The sequence below is a fragment of the Lactuca saligna genome, chromosome 4 (assembly GCF_052625555.1).
Source record: "Lactuca saligna cultivar CGN05327 chromosome 4, ASM5262555v1, whole genome shotgun sequence".
In the NCBI taxonomy this organism is placed as follows: domain Eukaryota; kingdom Viridiplantae; phylum Streptophyta; class Magnoliopsida; order Asterales; family Asteraceae; genus Lactuca; species Lactuca saligna.
Genome location: NC_136420.1, coordinates 177,758,019 through 177,779,065, shown reverse-complemented (window position 1 = coordinate 177,779,065; position 21,047 = coordinate 177,758,019). Strand labels below are relative to the sequence as shown.

The 21,047-nt window shown below is 33.8% G+C and overlaps 1 protein-coding gene across 1 annotated transcript; it reads right to left on the bottom strand.

Annotated features, from left to right (window-relative positions):
• Positions 1-328: 328 nt before the first annotated feature.
• Positions 329-10,456, bottom strand: LOC145043124 (agamous-like MADS-box protein AGL8 homolog). Its single transcript, XM_078991687.1, has 7 exons — positions 10,165-10,456; positions 1,752-1,830; positions 1,587-1,651; positions 1,388-1,487; positions 1,201-1,242; positions 962-1,092; positions 329-743 (listed from the first exon to the last, which is right to left on the bottom strand). The coding sequence occupies exons 1-7, from the start codon at positions 10,347-10,349 to the stop codon at positions 635-637; spliced, it is 711 nt and encodes a 236-aa protein (XP_078847813.1). The 5' UTR covers positions 10,350-10,456; the 3' UTR covers positions 329-634.
• Positions 10,457-21,047: the final 10,591 nt, after the last annotated feature.

Genomic DNA, 21,047 nt, shown 5'->3' with positions numbered 1-21,047 from the left:
ATCATATTGCGACCAATTTCACCTATTATACTAGGTAGAAGTGATAAACATAGAAAAAAAAATCATCAAACTTAGTTGACTTTTATTGGTGAAACTAAAATGTAACACTTAAATTACATAAACGCCCGAAATATAATTACTCTTACGCTAATTTGCTTCTAAAATTAAATCATTATTGTAACATAGTTTTGGTAACTCGTCGCTTATTTATAGAAACCCATGAAGTAAAAACACTCACGTTTTTAATTCTAATTCAATTAATAAGCCACTACCCATCGTCAACTCTCGTTTGGTCATCAACATACCCAACAAACCATACACAACCAAATAAAATTTTAACACATTACATTAAAAACAAAAACTCAGCAAAATGTCTACAACCACTTTTGTTGCAACATATATACACAACGGGAAAAAAGAAAAAAAATACAACAGTAAGCTTGCTATCTATTTCCTGATATAGCAAGTTACTTTACATCCATGAGTAATAAACATAAATGTTGTTTATGCATCATTTGGTCCACATATATATATATATATATATATATATATATATATATATATATATATATATATATATATATATATATATATATATATATGATAGTACAAACTGAAAAACTCTATAAAATGTTCACTTGTTCATGTGTTGAATCATCCATGGTGGCATAACCGTCCCCATTTGCGCTTGTCTTAGGTTTTCCTCCGCTTCACCCTCCATTCGCGGTTGCTCACACATATTACTGCATTTCATGTCCACACTGTTTTAATGACGTGGCATGACATGACAGGGTTGTACTGTGTTTGGTATGTGTTGGACTGAGACATTACGACATTGTGGGACAAAGATTGCAATATTTGTCTGTCTGACACAGTTCAATGTATGCCAAACACAGTGCAACCTGTTCAGTCATGTAGAGTTGGTCTAAAATAAAGAAGTGTGAATTAAGAGTAATGTTACGGGTTGTTGAAGATTTCAAATTGGAATGAGGGCATGGTTTCATTGTTTTGTTGTTGGTGGGAGGGTATGTCTTTCTCTAGTTCTTTGATTTGTATAGAGAGGGTGTTGTTTTGATCCTGCAATTCCTTGTCCTGTAGATATGTATATTTTTTGTTATATTATATTGTTTTTTTTATTTGAAATATATTTTCTTAAAAAGGATGTGGGAAATGTGGACATATAATTAATTATATATATACCTTCTTTTGGAGCTCAGAAATTGATTCAAGCATCAGTTGATTCTGCAAGTAAAGAAAGTTTAGTTTTGACAATTTTGCAAAACAAAGTTTCGTTTAGTTTTTAGTATTTTTAATTTTTAACATTTTATAAAATATTGGTATAAGAAAAGGAAATGAAATGAAAAAAAAAAAATAAAAAAAATTATACCTTTCTCAACCTAATGTGTTTAAGAGCTGTATCAAGTTGCTGCTCAAGATTTTGGAGTTCCTTGAGGCTCAAGGAATGAAGATCTTCTCCCATGAAATGCCTATAAAAATAAATATGGTTTTTGATAATTTCTTTACAAAAACATGTGTTGTATTTATATTTAATATAAATAAATAAATCGAAATCTTTAGGAGTATACCTTTGGGTTTTCTGCAAAAGCTCGATTCTGGCTTTTAGTTTTGCATGTTCCAGAGACCAGCTTCCCTACAAGTATTTAGTGAGTTTTTAGTTTTTTTATTTTTTTATTTTAGGGATATTTATAGAAAAAGAAAGAATCATAAAAATGTTGAATAGGGCAACATACTTGAGTTTCGTTGTGGGTTGTTTTGGTCTGCATTTCAGCGTATGAGTATCTTTCATATCTTTCAAGGATCCTTTCCATTCTGTTGTGGAGATTAATGGTGTTATAAGAATCAAAAAGAAATTCAAATGAAGTAAAGCACAAGGAGAAGTGTGTTTTATTTTTACAAATAAAGATATAGTATTGATAGAATAGGGTTGCATTAGATTTTGGTGTTAATTGCTCTATAACCTTTTATATTCCATCAAACGATTTTCACAGTATTCATCAATTTTAATGTAAAAGGAGTTGAGGGGATAAAATAAGAAATGATCAATTTTAGGTCATTTTGTCCAAATTAAATAGAAAAGAAACATATATATATATATATATATATATATATATATATATATATATATATATATATATATATATATATATATATGTCTAGATTAACTGCTTAAATCATTAAGCATGTTCAAAACAAGCTACAACTTATGTTATTTGTTTACATTACTTAATGGTTCCTCGATTTCCCCATTTTACCCCTACCGACTAGGTTTACCCTAATGTACCACATTGTACCATGTTTATCATGTATAATATTATACAAGTAATTCAAAATACAGTTCAAATGAACAATACATACCTCTATATTTAATGTTTATGTTTTTTCAATAAAATTATTTAAATTTAATTGATGTATGTAGATGATTAAAGGTGGAGAGGAGTGAATTTGAAAGACTATGTGACATGTATGCTAAAGGAGTGTGTTTTATATAGTAATTTGGAGGGTGGTGGTGTTAAAGAAAGTCGAGATGTGAAAAATGGAGTCGAGCAAGTCGATGTAGCTGCAAATCATGCTAAGCTTGAGTATAATGGAGTTCTTTTAGGATTGGATATTGCTATACTTAGCACCATTTTTATCCACCTTGAGGACAAGGTGGTTCTTTGGGGGGTGGGGTATTGCTATAACTCTGATATTAGACAAGTAAATTAGATTGGGGTAATAGGGAAAATCAGCAAAATAGAAAACATTTTATTAGGGAGGTGTAAGTTAGTTATTTTTATGTAATTTAGTTTGTTGCATCATGCTACTTATAAGAGGGTGATGGGAAAGTGAATGATATTTTGTGAAAGCAAGAAATTATTCCTTTTGGGAAAGTGACTTTTTCGAATCAAACAAAGTATCCTTCTTACTGTAATCATTTGGGTATTATTGAGTGATCTTAAATCAACATAGTAAATAGTCATAGTAGGGAACTAGGACATGCAAAAAATTTTGACCCTCTTAATTGACGCATTAAATTACATGATATGGCTTAAGGCAATGCGTGAAGTGATAAATGCCCTATTATAAACTCATACTGAGGCCTTGTCATAAGTTACTTCTAAGAGACACATTGTTGCTTGTAAATGGACTGTTATAATAAAAGATTAATGATGACGATGCATCCATTGAAAGCTCGGTTGGTTGATGTTAGGAAATCAGATGACACTTGTCAATAATCAAAACAGATCTGATGCCACTTGTCAAGCTCTGATGACCCTTTTTAGGAAGTAATGTGGATAACATACGAAACTAAAAGCACACAAAGACATAGTATTTACATGATTCGGTTAAGATGACCCACGTCCACGGGCAGGATGTGAGTATTATTTATCCATAGAGTTCTCAAACAGAGATTACAAGTACACCTAACAAAGATTTGATTTACTCACTAAGGGTACAAAAGACACTGAAGACATAAAGAAATGACTAGTAGGTATCCTTATTTATAGACTAGGAATTAGACGTAAAACTCTAATGGGCCAAGCCCATTAATCCATTGGCCCATGAAAGATGTCAACCAATCAAAATCTACCATGCAACTGCTTCTAGAACCTTCATCCTTGAGATACATTGCATGAGCATCAACAAAACACATGGTGGAGCATCATTAACCAAGATGGCTCATCAGGAGTGACCACAGAGCATTGTGATGGAGCATCCTCTACCATAGTGGCACATCCTGCAATTTAGGGCACCCACTTGAGCATCTTCAACATCTGAGCATCCTTGGACAATCTTGATCATCCTAGTGGATATCATAGCCTATGTGGTGCATCAAGGGACATGGCTCATCAAGAACATGTGTGACATATCAAACCATCTAATGACATATCATGATGCATAAGTGGTGCATCTATGCTTCAACCACACATCAATACTTCGAAGTACACCATGGCACACTAGAGTGGCATACCTTGTACCAAGGTGGCACATTTAGAACATAAGTGGTGCACCTTGTTCTTAAGTTGGAGCTTCCAACTCCCAAGTGGCGCATCCTCTTCCACAATGGTGCATCCTCTTTCATAACGGTGCTTCTACCTTCCAAAGTGGCACATCAAGCACCAAGATGGTGCACCATGCATGAAGATGACGTATCTTGTCTATAAGTGGCACACTCTTCTCTAAATTGGGTTATCCTTGCTTTACGGCTCATCAATGATGGTCGATTCCATTCTTAGGTGCTCCACTGCCATCTTAAGTGCTCCACTCCTTTCTTAGATGCTCCATTCCCTTCTTAGGTGATCCACTCCTATCTTGAGTTCTTCGTTACCATCTTAAGTGCTCCATTACTTTTCTTAGATGCTCAATTCCTTTCTCAGGTGCTCCATGCATATTCAAGTGCTCCATTGAAACTAGATGCTCCATGAGAATTCTCTAAATGCTCAAGTCATATTTAACAATTGCAAAGGCTTATTGTCAAGTATATGAGATGGATTATGATGAGACATTCTCTTAACTCTCACTTAATTAATATGCTTACATGGTGGCCATTGATGCCAAGTAATGCTCATCCTTTTATATGGGTATGACAGATGGTTGGTCACTTAATCACCCTAGATGATTTAAGGTAATGCATAAAGAGATTGATTCCATTTGTTAAATTATACTTGTGACTTCCCACAACTTCCTCCTAGGCAGAACATAGTTATTTGTAAATGGATTTTTACAGTGAAGGTTAATCCTTATGACTCTTGCATACATGAAGGCTCGATTGGTTCAAAGGCTATTCCTAATCATATGATATTGATTGTGATGAAACATCCTCAACTATCTCCTAAATTATATTCTTATATTATAGCCATTGATACCTAGAATGTTCAAGGGACTTAACTGATGGTTGGGGCTTTTAATCATCCTAAATTGATTTAAGGCAATGAATGAGCATGGTTTTACAGTGCAACTTAATAACTTCGGTTCTTTCATCTACTGAAAGCTTGGTTGGTTGAAAATGGATATTCTTAAGCATATGATATTGATTATGATGAGATCCTCTCTCATTTCTCTCATAAGAAATATGTTTATATAACGACCATTTGTCTCCATATTGTTCTAATAATATGACTGATAATTAAGGCACTTAATCACCCCAGATGTAATGGATGCCCTGCTCTCAAATCATACTTAGGACCTGGCATAACTTCCTCCTTGGAAACACCTTGTTGATTGTAAATGGGTTTTTTCATTAAAACTTAATCCTAACAGCTCTTCTATCAGCTAATAGCTTGCTTGGTTGCAAAGGGTTATGCTTAGGCATATGAGATTGATTATGATGCGACCTATTCCATCGGCAATATTTTATTGGTTCAAATTTGTATTCCCTAGTTGCCATTAATCATTCAATGTTAAGACTATCCTTGACAAATTTTTTTAGGAGGTATCCTATATACATGAAGAAACCGTGTGTGTGTTTATTTTATTAAAGGTGTAACCTCTAGGGTTTTCTTATGACATTCTCTATATGATCTTAAGAAGCCTCTTTGGATGTGGTTTGGGAGATTTTATGGCATTCTCCAAGAGTTCGATATGACTCATAATTTTCAAGACTAGTCTGTTGTCTTTAGATAACATGAGGGTTGTCAAATCATTCTAGTAGTCTACATAGGTAGCATTAGCATCCCTGGAGAATTTATATAGTGAAAGTTTCATGTCATAGATGTTTGACATTTTTGTTACTTCTTTGGTATATAAGCCACACCAAGTTTAAAGATACTATACTCAAATAGGATCATAGTCGTGTGAGTGCAACATCTACTAAAGTAAAGTATTAAAGAAATTATGATTTCTCTAATAACAGATTAGATTGGTTGCCTAGTTTCAACGAGATCAAGTATATAGTATTCTATATTTTTTTTTTGAAGTAATCTAATCTCTTCGAAAAGTAAGAAGCAACACACCCATCTATTATCATGGTGCCAAGTTAAAATATAGATTTATGACATATATGTAATTGAAAATGATGTGTTAGGATGACTCCTTAAGTAGTTAAAAATAACCAGACATGACTTTATGTGAATGCCCATTACTCACTCATATAGCCAAGAATCATTTATTCCATATGAAGACAAGCACACATCAACGTCGATCGTAAGTCAAAGATGTTATGGGAACACAAACAAACCCTTCATTAGTCCAACCATCACACATCAAGTTCAACATGAAGATATTCTAATCAAACCATATAAGGAAATACAAATAGATTTTATTTGAAACAAGTTGGGATGATTAACATATTTACTTTGTTTTTAAGATAACAAAGTTGTTAAGATCAAGATTTTATCCAAGATCGTTTTATGTTTTACAAGATCGTGATTGTAAGATCCTACTATAACTGAACTTATATTCAAATTTGCTAGCAATATCTTGGGTATTTATTATATATATTATAACTTGATGTTAATTAACATGTTGATATGTAATCAACTTTAATTTTTAAGCATGAACCATAATTTTTGTTACTACAAACCATAAAAATTAGGAATAAAAATCTTAATTACAAAAAGAAACACGATCATGTACAACTAAAAGCTTAAGATTACAAAGGGGATATCATGAATGTGACTTGCCTAATACGATATTAATTGAAGAAATGATGTTGCTCAATGAGACTTAATGCAACTTACAATGCTCGATTTCAAATTGAATAAACGGATCTTTGAGGCTCGACTATATAATAAAACTAAAGACGTAGGACCAGATCAGGTTAAGATCTTAAGATTCTAGTCAGGATCCTAAGATTCCACTATAAATCTTACTTCAAATAGATCCTAGTAGGGGTGCAAACGAGCCAAGCTACTCGCGAGCTACTCGGGATCGGATCGTTAAAAACTCGACTCGAAATCGGTTTTAAACGAGCCCAAGCCGAGCTCGAGCTTAAAATTAAGCTCGTTTATTAAACGAGCTCGAGCTCGAGCCTATGTCATTAAGCTTGATTAGGCTCGCGAGCCTAAACGAGCCTTTACATAATATAATTTATTATTATTTATATATATTAAAATAAAAATATATTAGAGGAATTACGGATTTAGGGTATTAGTAAACGAGCTTCTTAACGAGCTCGAGCCGAGCTTAAGCTTATTTAGGCACGTCAGATAAAAAACGAGTCGAGCCCGAGCCCAAGTCGAGCTTCGATAATTCGTTATGAGCTCGATCCGAGCTCAGTACAAGAAAGCTCGAATCGAGCCGAGCTCGAGCTCGAGCCTCATATAACTTAAATGAGCCCGAGCCGAGCCTGGCCAGGCTCGGGCTCGGCTCGGCTCGTTTGCACCCCTAGATCCTAGTAAGATCATAATTGTTTTTCTCTTGTAGGATCTTTAAATGGTAAGATCTTAAGACCAATATCGAGATCTTAACAACTATAAAAGATAACAATAGATATAATATTTATAGAATAGGTTAACATTAAATTATGGTGTTCCTTTTTTCTATCTAGTTTCATTGTACTAATGTAGTACCATGTATATAAATCCATCATAATAGATAAGATTATTTACCCGACAACTTACATCATCCATATCCTTAGTAGGAGTCTTAAATTTCCTTTCAAATTTTTTATTTGCTCACAAACATATTACATCTACAAACTTTAAGACTTTATTCCTTCATGCCTCTTTAGAGATTGACCATAGTTTAGTTTTATCTTTTGAGACTACCCATAGTTTAGTTAAATCTTACATCGTAATTCGTAAATATACCTTATTATAGAATTGTAACTACAAGTGTAAGTAAAAGAGAAGGAGATTTCAAGCAAACATTGATCCACACAAATTAAAGTTACAATATTATTTCTTTGAACACCTACTAATCTTGTTGATTTGTTTATGGCTAATTATGTGTCAAATCATGCTTTTTCTAGATTGTTTTTCACACAAAGGAACATGAAATTCTAGGATAATATAGAATAAAAAAAAAACCCTTGAAAAAGTACAAGTGTTGGGAAATTAGCCAATGGGTTAGAAGACCGAAGAGTCATCTTATACTAATTTCCCCTGTAATAATAGAAATTAAAAAAAATAAAACAAAAACTTATATGATATCAAATAGTTTCATAGGAAGCAACGCTATTGTTGTTCCATGTACAATAAGTGAATCCTCCCATGCATACTCTTGAGCTCTTCCATGTTGAAGTGGGAGTACGTGCATGAAAAATACATCTTCAAAAAATAATATAAACCCTAAATCTTAAGAAAAAGTAAAGCCTAAAACCCTGAGAAAGAATATTTAGAAGCAATTTTTTAACCCACGTAAAAGGGTTAATTAATTTGCATTGTATGTTATTTTTAACAACTCCAAATAATTAAAAAAATTAGCTAAAAATCAGATCAAAAGAGCTAATCGAAATGCTTAAAAGTTGTATACCTACATTTTATATTATTTGTTTAAAAATAAGTCACTCATTCAAGACTCTTGAAACTAGCTACTAGATTTAGTAACAAAATATATAACGTTTAACTTGCTACAATAATATATACAGTTTGATTATTCATTTAATATATATGCCATTTATCAAATTAATGTAACTTTTGGATGATTGGATCAAAATCGAAAGTATTAATATCAAATGAATCGAGTATAAAAGTTAATTACCTAAAAATATTGTATTTTTTAACAAAACATAAATGAAGAAGATATTAAATGTCTCGACTGAAAAGAACTTGATTATATGTCAGCAAAGTGTTAGGTACCACTTTTATGTAGATATGAAAAAAAAAAAAAAAAAAAACGTGGTGACGAAAGAAATAAAATTACTTATTACTTATACATTATACAAGAAATCCATAAGATTATCAATTTAAAATTATGTTATTACCATCAAATAGTTAGTTTATTTATTTTAAATTTTAAATAAGAAAGATAAACGTACATATACGTTCAGTATTTTACAGAAATCCTAAACTGTTATTCTCTCTCTCTCGAAAGGATACATTAGTACAATAGTACTACTACTCACATTAAATATTTAGATAAGTGTGTAGTTATACTTTTACATATAACAATCCAATTTTATTTGTTGTATTTACACAAATACTCAGAAAATGTCAGATTAAAAACTTATAAATTGTTAATAAGTGAATCAGAAGGTTATGCACTTATGCTTAAAGCTTGCTTAATCAGTATTCTCACATAAGCAAACATCAATTGAATGTGTCCACTTGTAAATAGATAATTATTTTAACTTGAATGTTATCAATGATTGATGGCATTACCTATTCAACTCTTTGTTTTAATTGATTCTGAATTCAAGATTCAATAGTGACATGTTATGCTAATTATTCTCTTTGAGTTTATAACTTGTTTTCTCTTAACAATGATCTTAAACTTGAAGTTGTGAAATACTACACATTGGGAAAATAGTACACATGCAATAAAAACAATACATGATCATTTTGGTTTTGACTTCTAATTAAATTTCTTTGTCTCCCTCTTTATTGTGGAAATTTAATCTTCTTCCCCCCTCCAGATAAAAGAATTGAAAATGACAGGAAATAAAGGAATTCGAAACCTTAAATGCCAAAAAAAAGCAACTATCTCAATGGTGTTAAACTGTCGTAGGTAAAGCTTTTGAAATTTTCTTGAAAATCAATGGTCTTTGAGAGTATATAATGCTAGTCAAGCCTAAAATATCTAAGCAAAAATGAAAGAAACAACAGTGAGGAGTTGCCACTTGCCTGATATGACCAGACCTACTGACATTAACTTCCCCCTCTAAAATCATCAGGTTTTATTTTCCTCATATGCACAACATGCTCTATTTCTGATTCCAAACCACCTGATAAATCAAAAACCCTAAAATACCTAACTTTCAACAACTCGTCACGCATATACCAATAGAGAAGAAGACGAACATAAACGTATCATGCACTGAGATTCAACAGAAACTACGATTCTCAGAAGATCGTGATTGAAGTTAGATTCGTGGAAGAAAACCGTGCATGAATTCCATTGGTTTCATCATGTAGTGTTGCAGAAAGAAAAAAGTAATATAAGGTCAACCGGAGACTTCAATTTCAACGGAGGAAAAAATCAACATCGAACGCAGAACCATTAATGTAACGATGAATATCAGAGAAAGTAAGAGGCGGAGATGAAAGAGGAAAAAGTACGCACCCGGAATCAGTAGAGTACTCGCAGAGCTTTCCTTTAGTAGAGAAGACGATGAGTGCGACATCGGCATCACAGAGAACGGAGATCTCATGAGCTTTCTTCAACAATCCCGACCTCCGTTTTGAGAAAGTCACCTGCCGATTGATCTTGTTCTCTATCCTCTTCAACGTCACCCTTCCTCTTCCCATTTCTCCGGCGATCGATTACCCTCTCTCTCTCTCTCTCTAAGTCTTTCTCTCTCACACACAAACACTTTATTTTCTCTACAGTTATAACTGTATTAAGCCAGAAATGCCGGTTCCTTTTAATACCCATTTTAACACTGTTGTCCCATTGGTTGTTATTCCACCCAAAATAATAAATATAAAAGAACAAACGTCATCAAAATAAATGAGATATTATAAATTTAAAAATAGTTAACGTCATAAATAGAAAATAAATTCATTGTTATTTTAGAAAATATTATTGCTATAAAAAGTTATTTGTTTTGTTGATCAAATACCATAAAGGAACATAAAGTTTCAGTAGAATATATTTGGATAGTCTTTTTCTTTTATTACTAAAATAAAACAGTTTTTGTGAACACTAAAACAAGTAATTTGTTTATGTTGGAGTTTAACGCTAAAAAAGTATCTTAATACAACAAGTATTTTAAAAAGTAGTTAGGAAACGTAACGTGTCTAAGTAAATGGAATAAAATGATGATGATTATGACAATTCAAAATTTTCAACAATCATTAACAAGATTTCTAGAAATGGTAATAGCCGAATTTGTAGAATATATGTGTTTCCTAAGCAATATATTGCGTATTTGATTTTTTTTTTTTTTTTTTTTGTTACTAATAATTTATCTCATAATTATTTTGAAATGTTTTTTCATAAATGTTTTAAGATATAATTATTTACGCTCAATATGTGTCGTTTATACACAAAATTAGAAAATTTGTAGATTTACGCAACAAGAAAAGAAACGATAATTTATATCTTACGTATTTTGATAGAGAATATTATTATTTATGGACAGAAATTTCAAATTATGAAAATTCAAAGATAATATAAACAAGATAAAAAGGTAGTCTATTTTTAGAAATTTAGTAGATATTCCTTTTTCGAAAGGAAAAAGTATAATTAAAATATAATATCTGGGAAAGTGGAGACAGAAAACCAGGTAGTATTTGAAAACCACAGTGGTTTCAGAAAAACGTTGTCGATCTGTGATTGGTTAAATGGGATATTACCGCTGTTTGTGTCTGGTGGCAGAGGGACCACATCGTACAACCTCGAAGGTAGAGAGAGGTGCAAACCCCACACAACGAAACCTCTTTCATTTCGTGCCTTTTGGTTTAAAAATCCTTGCCGACCAAGATATTAATACGCAAAAAATTTCTATAAGTTTGTTTGTGTTGTAAATTTATTATATAATTTAGAATGTAGAAAATAAAAAATAGCAAAAATTTTCTTTTAAAAATTTGTTTTTAAAAAAATTATAAAAATAATGAACAATAATAATACAATAAACTTGTATATTTCTAAACAAAGGAATTGAGAGTTGCAATCAACCAAACACATTAGTCAACAAATTAGAAAAAGTTTGCATTCTAGATGTCAAATCACTTCCATAATTCTAAAAATAGGAAATGAGTTTTGTGTGTTACTAGATTCCAAATGATAATACGAAAATAATAGGAAGTCAGTGGTTTAACATGTGAGGTAAATGAGAAAGTAATGAGGATTGCCACCCAAGTGAGGGACGAGAGAACTCCTCATAGAAGAAAATGATGCTTTTGTAAGACATTCTTAGGATGTCAACCTCGTACATATGAATGAAGCCCCAACCAAATTGTGACTAAGAATTTTGACACGCAGCCCGTGCTCGTTCGAAGAAGAAAAACAACAACGCTTGCATATTAAAGAAAAGTGATCACTCGAATGTAAATGGGTGAGTGTTTCATATGACTGTTGGGGAGGCTCGCTAGACCGTAGTAGTTGAGACTACTTATTGAAGTCTTATGGCTATTAACAAAGACTTTAGAGATGTGCGTGTAGAAAAATATTACTACAAAATGCAATTTATTGGTTTTGATATCATCTTGGACATGGATAAATTAGGTAAGAATCAAGTAGAATTTTGTTATGGAAGGGAAATAGTAGGAGTTAAATCACCCATGGGTAAACTAATTGTGATTTCCCATAGATAAGTTAAAACTGAGCATGTGGGTGAACTAATTGTGATTTCACATAGATAAGTTAAGATTGCGCATGGATGGGATTTTGTTACACAAGGCATGAAAGTACTTGGCTACATTATGTGCTTAATGCCACGAAAAAAATAAGACGATGAATGATATTAAAGTGTTTCCAGAGTATCATGTGGTCTTTCTAAATGACTTCCTACAATTAATATTAGATCGCTAACTTTAGTTCCATATTAACTTGTTGTTAGAAATGACATTGATTGTAGATGTGCCATATCGTTAGTCATTGATGAAAATGAATGAACTTATGGCACAAAGGTTTGTTCACTTGATTTCTGATGAGTTTTGAGCATAACTACATCCTATGTGATCATGCAACCCTAATTGTTTTGGATATAATTTTTTCACTGGTTGAACATGCAATTGTATACCAAAACAATAAACCCTAGATCTACTATACAATTTCGAAAATCATATAACAAAGGGGTTTTGATGATTACCTTACTTGTTATGTAGTAATAACAAGAACTTTTTCTAGATCCTTGACTCTTGAAACCTTAGTGCCTCAAATGTTGCACCTTTAATGACTCATAAACACCACTAACAAGAGGATGAGAGGAGAGAGGAGGAATGCACTAAGAATTTTGGCTAGGGTTCTCTGGATGCAAGCATTAGCCGAAATCCCTAAGCAATGGGGTCATTATATAGCTGTGGGTTGCTAGGGTTTGCTGGAGGAAATCTTAATTTCATACTTAAGGCTTAAGCAACCCATGGACCCTTATTAGGGAGCCTTGGATGAAATCTATAAGGCTTCCCTATGGATTTTTGTCCACCCAATTCTAAGGAGTTCAACAACCCAGTTTCACAACTATCAATGATTTGCAAAACAACCCATGTTCCTTTAATCCAAAAATTAATTCCAAATTAATTTTTGATTAAATACTAATTACATAACACGATTTATAATAAATATATTATTTTCATAATACATTAATAAATCAATTTATTATTCCAAATAGTAAATTCAACCTCTCTCTCCAAAAGTTATCCTGTCAAGTTGCTAGGGTAAAGGCAACCCAAAAGGACCATGCTACTATCAAATCAAAGTACACACCAGTTATAGTTATGGACTTAGACACCTAATCCAACAGGCTCACACTTGGATAAGTCTAATAACTATAATTGCAAGTATGACTTCAAAATTTGACCAACAATCGTAGTTTTCAAAAGCCGTTGTCGAACTCTGACCTAGTGAGTTATGTGTCCTTAATATAAGGGATCGTATAATCCTCCGTTCTGCAAGATATCATGTGGACAAAGACATGGAATAAAATCATTCTCATTGTCCAACAGCTTGTTTCTCGATTTCTGATTTGTATGACAAAGAAATCAATTAAACACATCAATTCAGTCCTAACTCGGCCCGACACATAAGTCAACACAAAATTATCGACGGGCCCAATATATTGCTTTTACCCCTTGGGATAAAAGGAACATATAAACTTGACTTATATGCTTGTACTATTTACTCATCAAATTATACACAACAATACGTTTTATAACATCAAGTTACTGATGTATTTACACATTATCAATGCACAACCAACTCGCAAACAACATATATATATATATATATATATATATATATATCAGTTTAAATACTATACGATATTATCATCTCATAATTACTCGTGATAAATTCCATGAAGTAATTCTATGAGCGTGGGTTTAATCCAATACTCAAATTTCCATTTCAGGAGTACTCATGAATGTTGCAGCAAACAATTGTTATGTCTAAACATTTAGACAATCTACAAGCCAATTCATGACAATCTTAATTCATTATCTACTTCCAAAGTATGATCGACTGTGGTTAATTTGAGTAATCCAATTATTCAAGAAGTAAAACATGCAAAGTTGAGTGTAACAATGTAAATTTTCGACCATTTTTTTTTTAAAATTTGAAAACAAATTGATTCCAATAAATAAACCATAAAATGCCATAATGCCAATTCATCAAAATTCATGTTCAAAAGAAAACTGTATATAAAACTCCAGGATCCTCTAAATCATAAAACAATCTCTGGTGTGTGTACAATCAAGCCGGCGCCTTCCCGTGATCCTGAGAAGTACCTGAAACACATAACACATAACACGGTAAGCACAAAGCTTAGTGAGTTCCCCAAAATACCACACACAGCTCATTAGCCACTCTAGGCCATAACTCAATAAAACCCTCTGGTCAATGTGTTTCAGTGGGACCCTCAGGCTCCAACTCAATAAGCTCATAATAACAATACTTATCATAAATCATAAAGACATAATGCAAAATATCAAACACATAGATAAGCACAATAAACACCTCAATCACACCAAGGTACCACTCATGGTATGTATAGTGAGAAGACTCACCTCGTAAGTAAGATAAGTGAATGAATACTTCTCACACACAAATCACTAAATCGAGACTCCGCATAATCACATAAGATAATTATATCTAATTAACTCTTTAAATTACCCATTTACTAAGTTCTCTCTCTCTCTCTCTCTCTCTCTCTTAAAGTGGGGAAAAGACCATTTTACCCCTCAATGGTTTCCCAAAGACATGGTTGACCAAAACCTAAGTCAACAGAAGTCGAACTCGAGTCAACAGTCCAAGTTGACACTACTCGTCGAGTGGACATATGGGACTCGACGAGTGTGCTCGCCATCCTCAGAATCACTCAAAAGCCTGGCTCAACTCGTCGAGTTGCTGTACAATCAAAACCATTGGGACAACCCTATCCGACTCGTCGAGTCGGCTTCTTGACTTGGCAAGTCGATTTAGACTCTTATCTCATTTAGTCGATTTCAAGGAAGAGAACCTTCCCAAACTATAGATCTACACTCCTAAGGCTCATCTATCATGTAAACTCACAGGCTTTACATTCATGCATGGCATTTGGAGCTTAAAATGCCAAAACATAACTCAAAAAGGGTTTTTCACTCAAGATCACTATTATGGTTGGATAAAGCAGGGACTTTTGGACTCTAGAGACCTTACATGGTCCAGATCTGAAGTCTAAACCTCTCAATGAACATAATGTAAGTCCCAAAACAGTGAATCCAACAGTTATCAAGCAAACACCAATCAATCAAGTAAGAATGGAGTAGAAGAACAGAAACAATCCAAGCATGCACACTTTTTATTAATCAAATAAACGTCTAATATACCTTGGGAACCGTACACTCTATGGACTCTCTGATTCACCAACCGACCTGACACAATACTGACACACCCTATATATAGGGAACAGTTGCCCGTAAACAGGTTTACGACCGTAAACCTGTTTACGATCGTAAACCTGTTTACGGCCGTACACATACTGCTGGCTATAAACACCAACAAAACACACTAAACTTGACCAAAAAGCTATCATGACTTATACAAATGATTGCCTAGCTCAAACCACAAAATACTTCCCTTTAAATCTCCCCTTTGGTTTGAGGCTAGCATAAGCTCAATCCTTTTCAATAACCAACACATATGATCTTCCCATTGCACCAAGCCACATCTTCTTGCTAATAATCTCAGAGATCATGCTTGTAAATTCTTTAGCAGCCGGCTCCAGAACTTCTTGCTCACAAATAATTTGATGGACTGCCAGAGTGTGAATATGACTCTCACCAAATTACAAAATATCCCTCTTATCGATAAGACGGAATCCACCATCTTTAAACTTGATGATCGTTGTGGCTGTTGATTCATCATAAACCCAGTATAGCATGTTGTGCAAAGATCCATCACTAAAATTTCTAACTATAGGAATCTTTGTCAACTGCTTCATAGGAGGCCACATCAAATTCTTAATAGCCTTTTTGGTGATAGGGTCAAAGACATGTTTGGAGGTCTTCAAGAATGATTCAGCAGTCTTCATGTTATCGAATCCTCTCCTTACCTGATTTTCCAAGAAGAGTTTAAAAGTCGTTGCCTGAGGATTGTTTGAGGGATTGTAGAATGGAGCAGCAGACGACTCTGTAAGATCCACCTTGGTTGAGCGAAGAAAAGTCATTATGATGTTTGTAGTACTCCACTGTTTTACTCTTTCTCTTGACTAGCCAACACTTGAGTTTATCACGATAGCTCCACATATGAAATCCTGACCTATCTCCATACTTATGCTGAAATTTCTTCTTTTCAAGGTCGGTTACAGTTAGTTGAGGATGATCGCCACAAATGTTCTAATAAGTATTTCTCATAAATAGCAATCCTCTCCTTTTCTGAGAAGTAATTGTTCTCCCTCCTCGCTTAATAGTGATTCAGGGTGGAGCTTGAACTGGTTCCGTCTCAAAGCGATCAACAACTGTTGTGGTTCTAACTAGCCGGTTATCGATTTGTTCAAAAGATGGAGTGGTGACTTGGGCTTGAGTAATACTTGGGCCTTCAGCTGCTGATTGAAACTTATCTCCAAATTCAGCGATAAGTTTATTCTTCAGATCAAAATAGCCAGCTGAAAGAGCACCAAGGTTGACTTGGAGATCAGAAATTTTTTTAGACTTTTGAGTATTTTCTTGTTGAAGTGCAAAAATTTGGTCGGTCTTCAAGGAGTTTTTAGCTTCAAGTTCGGAGAGACGAACATCAAGATCCTCAATAATCAGATCCTTTTCGATCAATTTCTGTTTGAGCACAGTAATCTCCTTCCTGAGCTGTGGGTTTGATGAATCATCACCCTTTAAGTTGCCTTCCTCTATAGATATACCTTTACCGCGAGAAAGGAAGATCTACTTCATTTTCAGCCAAGAACCTAGCAAACCTTTCTGAGGCAATATCATGCTCATTCCTTGTAGGGGATACATGCTCAGGAGCTGAAGAAATTCCAGCTTCAAAAGTTGTTCTAGGTTGGTCAAGAACAGGTTCAGCAGTAGTTGTTGGAGTCGTGGTTGAGGTGGTCAGTACAGGTTGAATAGGTTGGACCAAATCCTGAATCAATACCCCTGGCCTTGGATATAATCTTCTTCTTTTAAACAAAGGCATAGAGATACGAGTCTCAAGTGGATCACTCGCAGATGCCACAATTGTAGGAATCATAAAATTCGGGGAGGAAGCCCTGAAGTTTTATCCATAGGATTTGAAGAACCGACATTCTGATTTGGTATTGGAGGCGTTGTTTCTTGAAATTTTATCACCAAATATCTTAAAGAATGTTTCCATATCATCATGAGACGAGTACAGACTGTCGACAAAACTCATATCCAGATCTTCATCATCATTTTCAGCATCTGTACTTTTTCTACAATCACTCTGAACATGAATAGAGGTCAACTCATGTTCCTCGGCTACAGTTGCAAACAGAGGTACCCTATTTTCATCATGATCTGACACCGTGATCACATCCTCATCTACATTCATATGGTCAGATGATTCATGAGAAGCAGAGGCTTCACTAGATTCTGCGAACATACCAAATTTTACCAAAGGGTACTTTCCTTCAAAGGTATATTTTCCCTTGCGGTTTTGTTTGAGTAATCCAATAGAATTTGGCCCAAGAGACTAGATGTCTAATGTCTCACCATCTTTAGGAATCTCCAGGAATTGCTCGTTGATGATGATTTGAAGAAACCTCGGATACATCAGAAATTTATCTCTCGTCTTTTCCTTGAGATTCACAACCAGCTCATCCATAATGAACTTTGAGAAATTAAAATCGATTCTGGTGAAAAGGGTAGCAATAACTCCTGTATTTCGTAGTGAAATCTCGTCAGCCCCTGATCTTCTCCCTGAGATGCAACTCACAAAAACATGAGCTAAAATCCTCCAAGGCGATAAAAGCTTCTTCAAGGTAGGAGGAAATACGCCTTCATAACCCATTCTGCTCAGAAGCTCTTGAGTTTGCTCTATTTCTATTTCAGTAGGAAAACTGGATTGATCGTCAATCTTCATAGCATCTTTGATTATCTGTTATGTGACGATAATCTTGCATCCTTTTACGATAGCTTCAAGGAATACAAAAGCATTTTCTACTCTCTTGACTGCTGCAGATTTCCAGAATTCTTTAATTAGACCATGATATATTTCAGGATTTAGGATCAAGGCTGTAGCCAAGCATCACTCCTTTAAGCCATGAATCATGGACTTAAATTCACTGTGGACAGTAGGAGGATCAGCAAACAAGATTGCCAGATTGTGACTTTTCCCAAATTTTAGTTCGGCCATTTCAGTCTGCATGAATGGAATCAAGTAAAAATCAATGATACATATATTTGTGCAACAAAATGATTTTGACTTTAATTTAAATTTTAAATAAAAAAATTGATTTTTGGCTGAAAAAGGGGTTCACGGCCGTAAACACGTTTACAGCCGTAAACACGTTTACCGTCGTAAACCCTTCATGGGCCATAAACCCTTCATGGGCCGTAAACACCGAAAACACCAATTTTTGATTTCTGTTTCATTCAAACGTCGTTTTGTTGAAGGATTACTTCTGTGAGAGTCGAAATGCACATACATATAGTTTCGAACAATCAATTTCAAGAATTATCACAAATTTTTTTACGATGAACAGTGAAATCAAGATCAAACAATAATGTGTACGACCGTAAAAAGAAAAACACAAGCAGAAAGTGTTTACCGCCGTAAATTTGGGTATTTATACTTATACTTGGACCATTGCTCATGGGCTGCCTTCTTCAATATTAAGTCCAATACCACAAAAAATGTTTAAAAATAATACATTTTGAGGATTAAAAAATAAAAATAAAAATAAAATAAAGTCTAAAAATTTTAAACTAAATTAAAAATTAAATCAATTTTAATTTTAATTATTTTTTAATTTTATTATTATTATTATTTTTAAATAAAAATAAAAATAAGAAATAAAATAAACAATAAATTAACACTGATTTCCTTTACCAAAACTGATAGTATGTTGAATTTTGGGATCAAAGTTCTTAGACAGCCTGAATCCGTTTATCAGTACCTTCTATTTCATGAATAGATCTGGTCGATCACTGATATTGTGGTCCACTTAAACACGAAAATTTTGTGACAAAAATTAGGACATACTGCAAGTGATAGGACATTGTGACTTTGCAGTTCTAACTAAATTACTAATGACCATTCATCTGACGATGATCAGGGATATTGTTGTCCACCTAAGTTAAGCAGCGAGATCTACAGACAACCTATTTATTGATTGATTTTAGTTGTATTAGAATATGTTTCCCGCTTCCTTATATACCTCAACAATCACAAACTTCCAAGGCACTCCTTACTTTAGGTGAGCAGACTATTATTATGGGAGAAGACAAATTTAGAGTGCATATATTGTACATCCAGGTCGGATCTTCTGATCACGCAGAGGATGAAAACATATGTCTAACTAGAGTCAGAGGAATTTAGAAGAAGAATGGTGCATATGCTATGTACCAGGTCGGATTATTAGTCACGCACAGGAGACAACATATGGCTAATAAATAGAAAAAAATAGCATAGAGAGATATGCATAGAAGTAGAGTTGCATATGTTGCAGTCCAGGTCGGATATTCCGATCATGCAGAGGACGCAACATATGTCTAACAGAAAGAAAGAAAGAAAATAATCTTCTGCAGTCCTATTTTATCGGAATTTCCCCGACTGTCCCATCAAACTTAGAATTTAAGGACAAAGTCCATACATCGAGTAATAGTTAAGCCACGATTCTAGATACAGATTATTTAATTTTAATCCGTAGATTTCCGTGTATATCTCCCTGCTTAACCTATCCAAGTGTCATATTGTCAGGCTAAATGGATATTTCTAGGTCAAGATTTGTCAAGTCATTTTATCATAATTTCATATATGCCTAGTCAAGTCCAAATTAAAACTCTCGTGTCTACCAGCGCATCGAACACATAGCCTAAACAATTCAACCTTGATACCTTACATAGATTTAAACTACCAGTTATCATAGAAATTATATCACTTCCCAACTCAACATCAAAGAGCAAGGAAGACACATAATATTTTTGGCTTTTCAATTTAAAAAAAATAAAAATAAAACACAAGAAAATATTTTTGGTTTTTGATAATTTTCTGATTTTTGATTGTTTTTAATTATTTCTCCCCCTAAATTTGTGCGTGGGAGAGAACAAAAACTAAATGTGCAAATTTAAAATGACCTAAACACAAAAATTAGTCCTCAAAATGTATCATCTTCAAAAATCCAACAAGCACATCGAATCGAGCTTTGTGAACAAATCCGCCACATTATTAGCAGTGGGAACTTGTTCCAACCAGATTTGCGAGCGCTCATAACAATCTCGGATAAAATGCACTTTGATGTCAATGTGCTTGGTTTTTGAGTGTTAGACAAGATTTTTAGCAATTTGAATAGCAGCCTCATTGTCACAAAAGTTAGGGGTTTCTAGAAAATTCAAACCGTAATCCAGAAGCCAATGTTGTATCTAGATAACTTGAGAACAACAGGCTGAAGCAGCTACGTATTCCGCCTCTACTGTTGAGGTTGAGATGGTGTGCTGTTTCTTGCACTGCCATGATACCAGTCTATCACCGAGAAATTGACATCCTCCAGAAGTTGATTTCCTGTCAAGCTCACAGCCTCCATAATTACTGCCAGCAAAAGTATATAAATCAAATTCAGAATGTTTCGGATACCAAAGACCCAATTTTGGGGTGCCTTTGAGGTACTAAAAGATTCTTTTGACAGCAATAAG

Excerpts from the sequence above, each read along its gene's own strand:
- LOC145043124 (XM_078991687.1), bottom strand. The coding sequence starts at position 10,349 with ATGGGAAGAGGAAGGGTGACGTTGAAGAGGATAGAGAACAAGATCAAT. Across the intron at positions 1,652-1,751 it reads CAACCCACAACGAAACTCAA|GGAAGCTGGTCTCTGGAACA; the intron begins GTATGTTGCCCT and ends AAATACTTGTAG. Across the intron at positions 744-961 it reads TTTGAAATCTTCAACAACCC|TAATATGTGTGAGCAACCGC; the intron begins GTAACATTACTC and ends CATGAAATGCAG.